The following is a 13,697-nucleotide window of genomic DNA, read 5'->3' as shown; positions in this document are numbered from 1 at the left end:
CAACCCCTCCTCGCCTGGGTGCTGGAGCCCAGCTGATGCAGGAGGGGATGGGTTACACGTTTAACATTTGGGAGAAAGGGATGATGGGGAGCGAGTCACCGAGCTGAGGCTGCATTTTGGCAACGGATGAAGTCTCTGTCTGGCTGGAGGGTGGTCACCCCATTTCTGTGCCTCAGTCTTGTCAGCTGTTATTTGGGCATAATAATCTTTTAGTGTCTTTTGGACACTAAGACTTCCTGCTTATCCTTACGGACAGAGCTTTACACGCCTTCTACAGAGGGGCTTTGCAGATCTAAGGTGAAACGGTAACAAACCCTCGCCTCAGTGAGAACTGCTAAATTAGAAGACCAGAACTGGAGGAGAAAACCACCCTCTCTCAATCCAGATATTTAATGATGTCATTGGGTTGAAATTTTCCCCTTCTAAACACAGGCCCTTAGTGAGGATCTGAAGGAAAGCTGAACCTAGAAACCCCAACAATTCTGGGGGCTCTCTGGGATGGACAGATGGGTTTGTATCATCAAGCGTACCGTCAATGCAGAACCAGTTTACAAGCCTGAAAACCAATGCTCCTTTACTGACTGCTTTTTTCTGCCTATTTCAGAGCACGCTGTATGAGACGGGCTCCCTGGCTGAGCAAGGGGAGCAGAAGAGGACGGAGCAGCCGACCGGCTTCTTACCAGTGGCAGAAGCTAACTTTGAGTCCACGAGTATTCCTCAAGAGCAAACAAGAACTGCAACAAATCATCCATAAAATGCAGTCAAAAAGGACTTCGTTTAATTAGTGATATGTAAAGACTTTTGCATAGAAAAAAGGTTAACCAAGTAATGCATAAAAGACCGACTAGGTACAGTATTTTTAAAACAAATATTTTAAAGTATATTTTGCATAATGTTTAACATTCTCAATGCTTATTGCTTTCTCCACACAGCAGAGAAATCAAGTGCATAATAATACATGCTGTGTTTTATTTTTTTTTTTTTACATAAAATCTCTAGTTCTTGACTGGATGTATTAAAATACTTAGGTTATTTTAAGTCACTGTAATAAAAAATGAAAGCAAACCATTTTATGCAGCACTAGTTGTCTGGGTATTGACAAAATAATTTACTGACATACCCTTTAATACATTCATTTTGGTTTGGAATCAAACCCACATTACAATGTTGGCGTGTTAATAGCCAATTTAAAAATTGTCCCTACCGTAACTTCATTCATACCCAGAGTGATCTTTCTCCCTGTAGTTGATAGTGAAAAGAAGAGGGATCTTGCACAGAATCGGCTAAAAGTAAATGTCCAAATACGGCTAAATAAGTTAATTTGAACTCTTGCAACACCGAGTCTCTTGTATTGGCATGAATCAACCGTATCCAAGTGTGCACACTTTAAATAGGTGGTTACTTCTGGGTGCATGACAAATTCACTGTTTGTGCAGATACAAGCTAGCACCATATTTAAGCCATAAAAAAGGGTGCCTCAAGGCTCACAGGCAGTGCTGAAACGTTCATTAATCCCAGCACTGATAAGATAATTGCTTTTACCAATGCTATGCTAGATGTCACAATTTGGCAAGTCTGTACAAAGAAAGTGAACTAAGGAAGCGAGAACTAGGCCTGTCAAATCGAACATTCTTTCTCGGCAATCTTTTGGCTAAAAAAACCCTCTCCCCTTCAAGAGCACACTCTTCACTGGAAAGATATCCTAGTCCTGAAGTTGAATGCAGGATTTCCCCTCTCTCCCATACCATTTCCATACCTGTGCAATGTTATTTGTTTTAGCAGAACACACATATATATAATTTCTTTATTATTATTTTTTCAATGTCAGGCACTTATGAAACTCGAACTCTTTTTCTAGCCTGGGGAGATCCGGTAGGTGCGATCCCTCAGCTCTCTGCCAAACAAGGATGCATAGCTGGAGAATTATTAGTTCTAGTGTCTACGTATTTCCCAGGAAACCTCTACATGCCGATATGGTCACGCTGTTTCTGAAAGCCACTGCTGCTCCCTCAAGGTGCCTCCAGCAAAACAAACCGAGAAGAAGATACCATCCCGTGTCCTCTCTGACGCCTGAAACGAGGATGGCTGCGCCATTCCTCGGCGGGCTTGCTGGCACCTCTCAGGCCCTTTGGGTGAAGGCGGCCCCTCGGCCGGGCTGAGCAGGAAGGACATGCCGAGTCCCGGAGGCTCGTGTGTGGGTGTGCACGTGGGGGTGTGGGTGTGCACGCGCGCGTGTGCTGAGGGAGAGGAGGGAGCCGGACCGGGAAGGGAGAGGGGGGACTTAAAAGGCTCCAACTTCAGTCCCCCAAGGTCGGTATGGTTTAGTGCTGCCCCCGCTGCCAGCCTGCTGAGGGCTGGCGGTGGCTGATACAGCCAATGGAGGGGTGATGGCTGTCGCCGCAGCCACGGCGGCGGCCGCGCTGGGGGGAAGCATGGGGAAGGCGCCGGTGAAGGAGAGGGGGAAGCTCTGGGCAGCGGCCGTGGCTGCCGCTGCTGCGGCGTGAACGGTAGCCGAGAGGGACAAGAGGGAGGTAGAAAGAGGAGGGACGCAGGGAGCGACGCTGCCAGCGGAGGGGACTCTGAGGGCGGCGTCGGCGTGGGCGAATGTGGCTGTGAGCAGGGCGGAGCCGTGCGGGGGCACGTCCGAGGAGAGTCTGCACGGGGCGGCATCGGAGCCGTGGAGTCCGTTCGGCTGCAGCAAAGTGGCCGGGAGGTGGTGAAAGGCGGCTGCCCAGTGGTGAGGGTGCAAGGGGTGGTGGTGGTGGGCCATGGAGGAGGTCATGGCGGCGGCTTCCCTCTGAGAGGCACAGGTGCTCAGGTGAGACACGAGTCTAACGCGCAGGGGGTCAGATGTGTCGAGACCTTCCACCGAAGTCAGGTACCTAGCGACTTCTGTCAAGCACTCCCGGAAGCCAATGCTCATGAAATCCATGGCCAGGGAATGAGCGTCAAAATAACCTGCAAGGGGAGGGCAAAAGATGCATTGAGTGTCGATCCGGTTTCCCAGCCAGCATTAGGTGACATGGCTAACTCGGTCCTCGCTCAGCCGCCAGATCTCCCATTTACGGGTTAAGATTTGCAACGCGAAAAGTTTGTTCTCTGATCTGTAAATGATTTGTGTGACCATCCCTGTAATGCAATAGGCTGCAGTTGTTTTTGCAGACTATACAAATGAAAAGAATTAAGTCCATAAGTACTCGTGATACTTAAAAAGATATACGATGCCTCTCCTGAAATTCCTCAGCAAGCTGCTGCAGTGCAATATTGACCCTGCACGTGTGTCTGAACCAGACGTTTATCCACACAAAGAAACAGGCTGGAGATGAGAGAGCTTGCATGTACTACCCTGCCTTTTCTTCCCTACACTGGCATTCCTAGTAATGCCCTCAAACTATTTCTCGACATTGTGAGATAGTTGTAACTGCTGCCGGGGTCCCATCTACTTCACAGAGTCATTAAGACAATATGACATACGGTGTTATTTAACTACAAACTAAAAACATCTTGTCATGACTCTGCACACACACAATAAAAAGCTTTACTGAGAAAACGTTTTATGTAATGCCATTGCTAATTTGGAGATGGAAGACTGACAGTCATATGGCCCATGAGGTATTTCAACAAACAGCAACTGGAGCTCCACAGGCTTGGGACAAAAAAGCATTTGGAAAAAAGAAAAGCCTTATTAAATGCACATGAAAAGATATTCCCTTTCTAAAAGGGTCTAGCATCAAATCTAGTGCTTAAGTTGCAGCTCATCAACTACAAAAACCTATTCCAGTTTTTGGAATTTTCCTATTTTAGTTTAAAAGTAGTCTCCTTGGGGAAACAATGTCCTATCCACTCCCAAGCTGGCACGGTGTTTTTTCCTCTTGCTTTCAGTGAAAATTTTTAGGTATGTGTGACTATGATGTGTGTTAGTATATAAAGATCAAGTGCCCTTATTATGGAGGAATGTGGCAGAAATACCTGCATTAGGCCTTGCACCCTCTGGCATGAAATAATCTCAGTCTTTCTGAAAAATGCTAGCACCTTAGATAGTTGTTTTCACTTTTATCAACTTTCAAGCAAGAAAAGAGCCTTTCTGTCACTGCACGCCCGCATTATAGAATTAACTTGGGCACATTTATAGACATCGCCCCAAATCCCCTGCCTGCTGTATACCCCTTCTTGCCAAATTACAACAGCGATTTTGACCCAGGCTGCCTCGCTCATCTGAGGCTGTACGAAACCCGAGAGAAATGCCGGCTCAGCCAGCAGATCGGTGAGCATGAGGGGTCGAGGACTTGTCTCGGCAAGCACTGACTCCTGCAGTTTTTTCCCAGGTCCACTGCGACCAAGCAACCTGTGAAAATGCCACGGTTTGAGTGAACTCCTGAGAAACAAATGCCAGGCAGGCCAGCGGTGGCGAGCTAGCAGGGTACCTGCTCGGGTGCCAGCCAGCCTGGCATGGGGACTGCCTCCGCGCCAGAGGCTCCAGGACCTCCGGCGGCTTCAGAGGGGCTGTCGCGCAGCCAAAGCCGCCTCCCGGCTCTGGCCACGAGTCAGCCAGCCTGGGAGTCCTGAGAGCGCGCAGCTCAAGCCAGGGCTTCCCGGCCTCCCTCCCTCCGGACCGGAGGAGACGTGGGGGATGTGGTTGTCACCAGCTTCCCCTGAGTGTGAGCTGCTGGCTCTGTGATGAGCCGTCCCAAAGCCCTGGTGATCCTGGCTCCCTCTCAGTCTCCTATGGTGGCCGAGACATGAAAACAGAGGGGAGATGAGAGCTGGGACTCCCAGGCTCCATTATGTTTCGATTTTGAAGGTTATCTTTTCCAGGTTTCCCCTTTGCTAGCTTCCCCCTTCTGAGAGAGACTTAAAAATGTTGTTTCTCGTTTCTTTCCAAAACCCAAGAACATCCTCCACCACCACCACACGCATACATGCCGGCATTTTGTAGCGAATGGGAAGTCTCGGTTTTCCTTCAGCTATCCTGGTAACCCACCTGCTCTGCACACAGGACACCAGTTAAGTCATTTGAGCTATATTAATCCATGTTGCTGACCCAGGTGTCAGTCACCCAAGCTAAATTTGCAGTGAAGCTGCAATAAAACAACACCGAAGTCCCAGCGAGCTACTCGCTGTTGACAAATTACTCCTCCCCTGTGCTTGCTTGCACGGTCAGCGAAAAGCCCTGGCCCCAGGCCAAAATAATAACTCAACCTGAACAGGACACCATTGCCCGCACCTGCGTCAGGGCGGCGGAAACACGGAATCTGCGCAGGACCTCAGAGGCGGCAGCCTGGGCAGCTCCGAAAAGCAGAGAAGGGATGGGAGCCACGTCGGTTTTCTTCTGCCGTACCCACCTCGGGCTCAGCACGCTGAGCAGCGGATGACTCCACCCTGGCTTTCTTAGCCCCAGGCATTCCCCATCGTGGGTGTCCTCCATTTCTGTGTGAGGAGGAAGAGGACGAGCTCTCCCCAGCCCTCAACACAGGGGAGCATAAGGGTATCAGGACCCATTTCTCCCTGCTGCGATAATAGCTTTGATCCATAGGAAAAATGATGGAACTCATTTTTTTGCTGATCCAAAAAAGTTTCTGGCTCGGAAGATGAGTTACAAAGTGGGAATAACTACACTTGCAAATAAAACAAATGTCTGCCTTAAAAACACCCTAAGAAATTATATTTAAAGCTGTTACTTAGGTTGCGAAGTAAAACATTAAGCAAGCAGGAAACGCAGGCTTAAACTTTGCCCGGTACTAACTTGCAAACCTCTTTTTCTTAAAAGTTTCTTAATCCATGCAGTGAGATTACGCTTATCTCTGGAGAGATTACTCTTATCAGAAGGAGAAGATAAAGTCATAGTATTTGTGAAGCAGTTGGGTGTTATATTGATGTGCCACCTGCGACCAACAAACAGGGCTGTGTATGGCGTGAAGGTGGCTGCGGTCGCACACCCGGCGGCAGTGGGCTCATACGGGTGTAAGTCGGCATCGCCTCTCCCCGCACCCCGACGCTTCGTCCTTCCCCGCACCGCCCTCTGGCAGCCACAGGCACGCCGGTGTCAGCCGGGGCAGGGAGAGGCACGGCAGCGGCGGTGGGCCAAGGAAGAGACCGCAGGACCTGGGACTGCTAATAAAATCCAGCTTGCCTGGCTGCAGCCGGAGGCCGGGGCTCTGCCGACACCTCTCTCTGCCCGGCAGCTCCCACCCCAGGCACTTCATCCCCTGCCCTGCTAGCTGGGCCACCCGACCTAACCCAGTTGTAAAATAATCCCCCACATACTTTTTTGGGGTAGGGAGGCAGGGGAAGGAGGGTTGACCTCCTGGCCTTCCCACTCTCAGTGCAGACATCAGAGGGGTGGGAGCTGGTGCAGTTTTTAAGAGGGACGATGTGCAGCGTGAAGCAGGGGTGACGTTAGGATGGCTGAGCTGCACGTCGCATGGGGAGGATGAAGGGAAACAACCACCGCTTCCCTCAGCAGCTGAGCGTTGATCGCCCTGTGCACCAAGTGAGACAGAGCTTGTGGAAAGCCAGCACGCAACCATGCCATTAAAGATGGCACCATCACGCACACACACAGAGGATCTGAATTCAAATTGCACAAGCATGATTAATTCTGGTGTTTTGTAACTTTCAAAAGTGTAGCTTTACCAACTAAATAGTGCTTTTTAAAGGATGTTTTTAGATATAAAAATTAGGATTTTTTTTTTTATTTAATTTTGCACATTTTCCGAGGAATCAGGAGGTGTATCTGTTATATGAAGGGCAATAAAATCCCTTTCACCTCTCATGGAACAAGCTACCCATAAATTTTAAGCTTAAATGGACCCCTAGGAAAAGCCTCTTAACACCTAGAAAATACATACATCAGCCCGGTGTTAATTTTCACAAATAACAGAACACCAGCCTTCGACATGCTTTCCTATAACCATCTGTTGTTAAGCATGCACTGATTCCACGTTGAATTCTGTAATCGCTGCAAGGTACAGAAAGGAGCAGTAATTCAGTCATGGGCTAAAAACTTTTGAGTTTAATCGAAAAAGTAAGAGACAGAGCAGCAGCCGCCTCTTTTCTAGCCTTTACTTATATGGCAGAATGGGTCAATGAAAAATCAGCTGGTTTCCATTGCAACAATTTGAACCGTAATCACAGTCGATGGCACGGGACGTGGGACCGCGCTTACAGGAGGCCAGCAAGTTTTTCACTCCAAAAGTTCCAAAATCATGGCTATACAGAATATCTCATGGGTGGCTGAAATCATTTGGCCTCCAGCCTCGGGACTGTCAGCTTGCAGAAGCGAGGTACGCTCGACTCCCGGCAGCCGGCTGATCTAGTGGGTCAGCCAGTGCAGCCCCTGCATCAACGCCAGCACCCACTAGCAGGGAGCTAGCCAGACCTCTGACACACAAATACAACATATAAATACGAGTGCAGAGAGCACTGCTAGCCGTCTGCCTGTCTGCTTTATCAGATACCTGGAGCTGCACAGAGCAAGACTGGGGTTAGTTCTGGCGAATGAGACGGTCCAACCTGGCATTTAAAAGTCTTTCCAGAACAAAGAAAATACATAAACAATGAAAGTTCCTCTCCATCCACTTCCTTCGGTATAGCTGCTGGATAATGAGGTTTAGCATGGGTTTTGTGCTACACAATTGTTGCCACAAACCTCCTGTTTATGTTTGGTGTTTGTGTATTTGTTTTGTCTCCCTGTGCAGATTTCAGTCCTCTTTGGAAACCCCAAACAAATCTCTGACTGGGCTGCCTGTGAATGAAGCCTTTACTCCCACAGTGTTATGAAAGCAAACACAAGCCCAGGGTCAAGTGCTTCTTTTGTCCCAGTAGTTCTTTCCCACGAGTTCAATCCTGCCATTAGCATTGATTTCCACTCCTTTAATCTGGAAACGCCTATCACGGCTCCTCAAAGCACTTTTTTTGCTGAGATTTCCCCAAATATTAGAAAAGAAACCGTCGGCTCCTTACCTTTACCTCCCGTCGCCTGCAGCATCTTCAGATGGTCCACTGTCATTTGCAGTATTTCCGCTTTTTCTAATTTGGCAGATCCCTTTGAGATAAGAGACTCATATAAACAAAGGCTTACAAGTACTAGAAACTTTCATTTGATATACTTTCCACTGAGCTCAGCCTTATGGTTTCAATTTCCCCTATCGTTAGACATTCTCAGCTTAATTCTTTCGCGAGCATCTGCCTCCCAGACTTTGTCTAAGGACTAATGCCATCTCCTGTCTAGCAATACAAGCAGCAGCAGCACAACTTTGCTTTATTAAGGCTATAGCTCAGCGTAGCTCTGGCCATGAAGATAGTGCAGAGATGACGTCTTCATGAAATGAGAGAAATACGTAACTTTCCGGGCTTTCTTTTTAACAACAAACACAAACGGAGAGCCGGCAGGACAGGTCTGCACAGTGATCGATGGAGACCCTGCTGCAACATTTTTTTTCTGCTTTTACCAGTAGGTGTCCCTGTGGACACACACCGAGAAGTATCCCTCTTTCTTTATCGCCTATTACTTTTCAACATGTCATTTGGCTGCTGAATATTCTATCCTCATTCTCGACTGAAAAAACAACCCCACAGTCCACTGTATTTTAAGTTAGCGAGAGGCCTAGTTTGCAGGGACATGAAGCTAAACACTGTGAAAAGGGAAGAGTTCAGCTTCTGTGTCAGTAAAAATCTCTTCTGTTACTGAGGGTGACTCACAGAGCCACAATAGGAGCTGGAAAAGTATAAAGTACAACTCGAAAGGCAGTATTACAATATTAATCTATAAATAAAACTATTTTGCATGGTAGCATTCCCTGGAATATCTGGAGCACGCCCAGATGTCTGAGTTTACCACGCAAATGTTATTCCAGTGCAAGAGATCATCCCTTGGCATCAGTTAAAACCAGGGCTGCACAAGCTTCAGCCACCGGCGAATCGCATCCTGCAAGCCAATTTTTTCTCTTACTTATCATCCGGGCCACCCCACTGCCGTCGGCCGTCCTGCAGCCTCAGCCGGCTTCACCCAGGTTGCACGTGTGCAAGTTAGGTAAGGCTTACACCCTCCTCTGCAGCCCCGCTTCGCCAGCGCTAATCTCTGCGAGGGACTCTGGAGAGCAGAGCTGTGATTTGGGGAGGGAAGGAGGGAGGGAGGCGGAAGCGAAACTAAACCTCCAACGTGGAAACTTCAGTGAGCTGAATGTCAAGGAGCTGGAAAAGGACTGATGACTTTGTCCTTGGCATATTGCAGAAAAATGGTGGGGCTTTCTGAACAGAATACAGCGCGCGCTCATTTTTACGCCAATACATTTTTTTCAATCCGCTTATTGCCTTCGGCGCTTTCCTAGGTTGGTGCGCCTGTGAATTTTTGGTCAGAAGTCCCCATTTTACATGCGACTACATCCTGCACTTTTCTCAGACTTCATCTTTTCCACAGACACAGTACAAGCCATCTCAGTGAGAGTGACTAATAGCTAAAAACTGCATGGCGCTGGGTAATTTCCAAAGGCTCTGTAGGACTTGTTTTATAACGTTTGTGGTTTTCAAGAAGTAAACAATCGAATGGGACAAACAACTGTTGTCTCTTGCCCCTGTTTATCTAGCTGGAAATACCTCCATCACTCCATTTTGCCAGGACCTATGGAAGGGCACAGTTACAACTACTAGTTATTAAAAGCGTATTGCAGGTGACACAAGTGATGCTTTCACCATGATAACAATATTTAAAATTTCTTTTTAGCTTTTGTTCAGACCAGGGATGTAACAGGCCTAATATGGTGCGGTGCTTGCTACGCAGTTACCACTGACATTCAGCACCTTGCAATCCTGCTCTCAAATTTTACTTTCTGGTTTTTATTTTACTACTACAAGAAAGTCAGGTTCTTTATTTTCAGTTGGTTCCTTTTTATTCAAATGTAGTGTCAATTGCACATATCCATAGATCTTCAGATACCTCCAGTAAAACAGGAACAAAAACTGAATCAAAGCCCGAAAAATAAAAATCAAGATATGGAAAAGTAAATAAATAATTTAATTTGAATGGCATAAACAAAATGCCCTTTTCTACAGAACAGATTGTATTCCAACCTTTTGGTCTGTACTTTCATGACCAAGGAGCTGAACCAAAGTTAGCTGGATCCTTCCAGCGTTCCCACTGAACACTTTCTCACTGAATGTCTTCGAACGTATCACTAACTTCGCTGGCTCACACGACGTGGGCCTATTCCCTCTCCTAATGCCCTGGTTCTAAAGAGTCATTTTAAAACGTGAATAATCCAGACTGTCTGTTCCCTTTTCAGGAAACTGGATTGATTAGTCTGCAACTGAAATACAGACTAAAAAATAAAGGTTTCTTAAAGTAGGGGTGAAGGAGATTATATTTAAAGATTTAGACAGAAGGCTAATTGACATAGAGGTTTGGGGGAGTTGTCTTGGGTTTGAGTATTTTTTTTAACTATGGAGTAAAGTGCATTTTTAACAAAACCACTACTGGAATTCATCGAAAGAACAGAGGCACCATGAACACAGTTACCCTTAAGGGAAAAACAAGCCAAAGAATGGAAATGTTTTTCAGCCTTATAATGAATTATGTTTCTAATAGTTTCGCCACAAGAAAGCATTTTATTGAAATGCCTGCTTTGTGCCAGATCAGGACACATACAATATTATTTTAATGAGTTTGACAAGAGAACTAACATTGCCAGATGAGATACAGAATTACAAAAAAAAAAAAAAGGGCTTACTTGTTTTTCAAAAGCAGTTGGCACAAGCCGCCTCAGCTCTGATAAACTGTTATTTATACGATCACGGCGCCTTTTCTCTATAATCTATTCCCAAAAAAACAAAACACATGAAGTTTATAAAAAATGTTGAAGGGCAAAATCACAGCACACATGCAAATTGTCACACGGGAAAAGAATTAAACGCAACGTACCCCTCTCCTTTTCTTTCTGGCCATAATCTGAGATGTCGTTGTTGGGGAATTTGATCGAATGACAGAACTATTACTTTGCCTGTGAAACAATAAAAGTATGTCAGGTGTTGCACAACTTGACACTGCTCTCCGAAGACACCTTAGGTCACCACATTAAGTATGCATAGTCCCTCTCATGCCGTTTTCACTGCTTAGAAGACGCGCTTTGCACTGCACAGTATTTTTAGAGAGAGAGAGATTTCATTGTGGATTGCCCCAGCATGCATGTTGAATTGACAGAACACTCTGTCGGGAATAAAGTCCCTGTCTGAAGACAGTTCACTGCCCAGCTCAGCTGATTTCGTCTTCATTGCATAGCCCTGCCTACCAAACACGGGCCGAAGAACCGGACCCAAAACCACGTGAACCATCTCTATACGCTAACAGCAGTGGCAAGCACATGTCTCCGATGCCACGGCTTCTGCCTGGCCTGCTAGGTTTTGACGTTCCTGCCCACTGCTACACGAGTCAGCAGATGCTCGAGTACAAAGCCAGCCGCCCAGCCCGGCTCTGTTGCGTTGTCCCGCATCAGGAACAGAATTCAAAATCCACTTTTAAAACTACACTACCCACAAGTACAGAAAGGTTTTTATTTCACCATGAGCGAGCAAAAAATCCAGTAGCTTTTGATACTCATTTAGCCACTGGTGCGGACGGGACGGGGCTCCGGTGCATGTGCCTCTAAATTGGCAAGACCAGCTTTGAAAACCAGCGCCGTCCCGGCGGAGCCGGCGGGCCGGCCCTCCGTCGGCAAAGGCCACAGCTCACCCTCGGCGTGCACGCAGGGTTTGCTGAGGTTACCCTTCAACTACCGTGGATCCCTGCTTACTTTCCACAGCTCATTTCCCACTGGCGCCGATTCCCTTAGGTTGTTCGGCCTGCTCAGGAGCTATTTGGGAAGAGATCTGATTGAAGCCGGCAAATTAAGCGGAGCTAATCAACTGCAGCCTGCTGGCTCACAAGCCACCTGAGTGCTCCGCGTAATTTCGAGGCTCGGGCAGCTAGACCGCGGGGCGAATTCTTGGGGGGCTATCAACAAGCTGCTAGTTGACCTGGAGGGGGACAAAACCGCACCCCGCTTCGCACTCGGGGGGCCGCCCCGGCCGGGTTTCCCCCTCGCTCTGCCCCATGCCGGGGCGCATCCCGGCCCCCGCCACCGCCCGCGGAGACGGCGGCCCCCGGGGAGGCCGGGGGTGCCCCACTTACCCCGAGTAGTTGTTCTCACTCCCCACGTCTATAGTCTCGTCCATGTCGCTGTCTGAGGTAGTTTCCTCGCAAGGTCGCTTCATCGTGGGCACAGGACGCGGCGCAGCTTATAGCCGGGGGAGGGGCAGAGATAAATAAATCCGGGGTGTGTGTGGGGGGGGGCCTTCGGCACGGCTCGGCTCGGCTCCGCACCGTCAGCAGGGCAAACCCTCTCTGAGGTGCTTTCCCACGCCGCGGCACGGCCTCAAGCCCGACGGCCCGCCCCCGGCAAGACCCGCCCCGCCGGGGGTGACGGGGAAGGGGGGCCGCCCACCGCGGAGCGGCGCGGAGCGGCGCGGAGGAGCGGGCGGCCGCCCCGCGGGGGGGCCCGGCCGCCCTCGGCCCCCGGCAGGCGGGGAGCGGAGAGGGGCAGATGCCCCCGGCATGGGGCTGGAGGGGGGGGGGGCGCGGAGCTCCGGGGCAGCCCCGGGGTTCGCCCTCCGGGGGGAAGAAACGGGATCCGGCTCCCAGCCCTCCCATGCCGCCGGAGCGGGGGGCGGCCCCGCAATCCCACCCGGCATTTTGGGGAGCCTTGCTGCCCCTGGCCCGTAAGACCCGAGCCGGATCAGCCCCCCGCCCTGTCCTGCAAAGCCTCCGGCGGTGCCGGGCAGCCCTGGCCGCCCCTCCTGGGATGCCGCGGGGTGTCTTGCAGGGGAGAGGAGCGCGGGTTTGGGGGTGGCGTAAATCCCGGGAAAGGCAGAAATCCCGGGAAAGGTATAAATCCCGGCCCGGCCGGGCGAGCGGCCCCGTCCGCCCCGTCCCACAGGGCTCCCACGGGCGCGCCGAGGGGTAGCGGGCACTTGCAGGGACGGGAGCCAAGCACGGCGATAATCCCGGCTGGAAAGGACTTGGAGGAAGCTTAGCGGCTCGGTTACTGGCGGATCTGTAACAGGCGGGTTTTATTTTGCTTTTGTTTGGGACTGTGTTTTCTAATTCCGGATTCCTGACAAAACACATTCGGGGTGGTTTGTTCTCCGATATATTATCCGCGGAAATTCAATCTTTCACCTTCGGTGACTATCCCTCTCAGCCTGTCCCCCCTCCGTCCCCTTTGCCACCTTCCCGGGGACATTTTTCTCCCGCCCCTGCTGCCGGGACGCTGGCCGAGGGGGGCCGGGGGCGGTCGGCGCCCTGCGGCGCCGGCACCAGCCTTGGCACCGCCGTGTTACCGTGACTCTCGGGGGACACACGGAGCCGCGGGTCGCTCAGCAGCACGGAGGACTTGCAGCGCGGCGCCCCGGCGGGGCGGCGACGGGGCTGCCGCTGCCGAGCCGTGCCGCTCGGCAGCCCCGTGGCCGCCCCGCCTGGCCGCCCGGGGCCGCGGCTGCCCGGCCCGGGCTCCGGGGAGCGCGGGGGCAGCACCTGCCGGAGATAGACGCGGGAAGCAATCGCCGGGATCGCTGCAAAACGATAAACTGGCGAGGAGTCTCCCCGTCGGCGCGGCGTGGCCCCGCGACCCTCACCGTGGCGCCGGGGCCGCCGTGCCCTCTCCTCTCCG

At 50.3% G+C, this 13,697-nt stretch overlaps 1 protein-coding gene across 2 annotated transcripts; it reads right to left on the bottom strand.

Annotated features, from left to right (window-relative positions):
• Nucleotides 1–983: 983 nt before the first annotated feature.
• On the bottom strand, nt 984–12,337 carry HEY2 (hes related family bHLH transcription factor with YRPW motif 2). Of its 2 annotated transcripts, XM_076335489.1 has the most exons (5): nt 12,161–12,337; nt 10,916–10,994; nt 10,725–10,808; nt 7,963–8,044; nt 984–2,958 (listed from the first exon to the last, which is right to left on the bottom strand). In XM_076335489.1, exons 1-5 carry the CDS (start codon nt 12,241–12,243, stop codon nt 2,282–2,284), a joined length of 1,005 nt encoding a protein of 334 aa, XP_076191604.1. In that variant the 5' UTR covers nt 12,244–12,337; the 3' UTR covers nt 984–2,281. The 2 variants fall into 2 exon arrangements, with proteins under 2 accessions (XP_076191604.1, XP_076191605.1); XM_076335490.1 differs by lacking the exon at nt 10,725–10,808.
• Nucleotides 12,338–13,697: the final 1,360 nt, after the last annotated feature.

The sequence above is a fragment of the Aptenodytes patagonicus genome, chromosome 3 (genome assembly GCF_965638725.1).
Source record: "Aptenodytes patagonicus chromosome 3, bAptPat1.pri.cur, whole genome shotgun sequence".
Taxonomy (NCBI): domain Eukaryota; kingdom Metazoa; phylum Chordata; class Aves; order Sphenisciformes; family Spheniscidae; genus Aptenodytes; species Aptenodytes patagonicus.
This window is presented reverse-complemented; position numbering and strand designations above follow the sequence as displayed.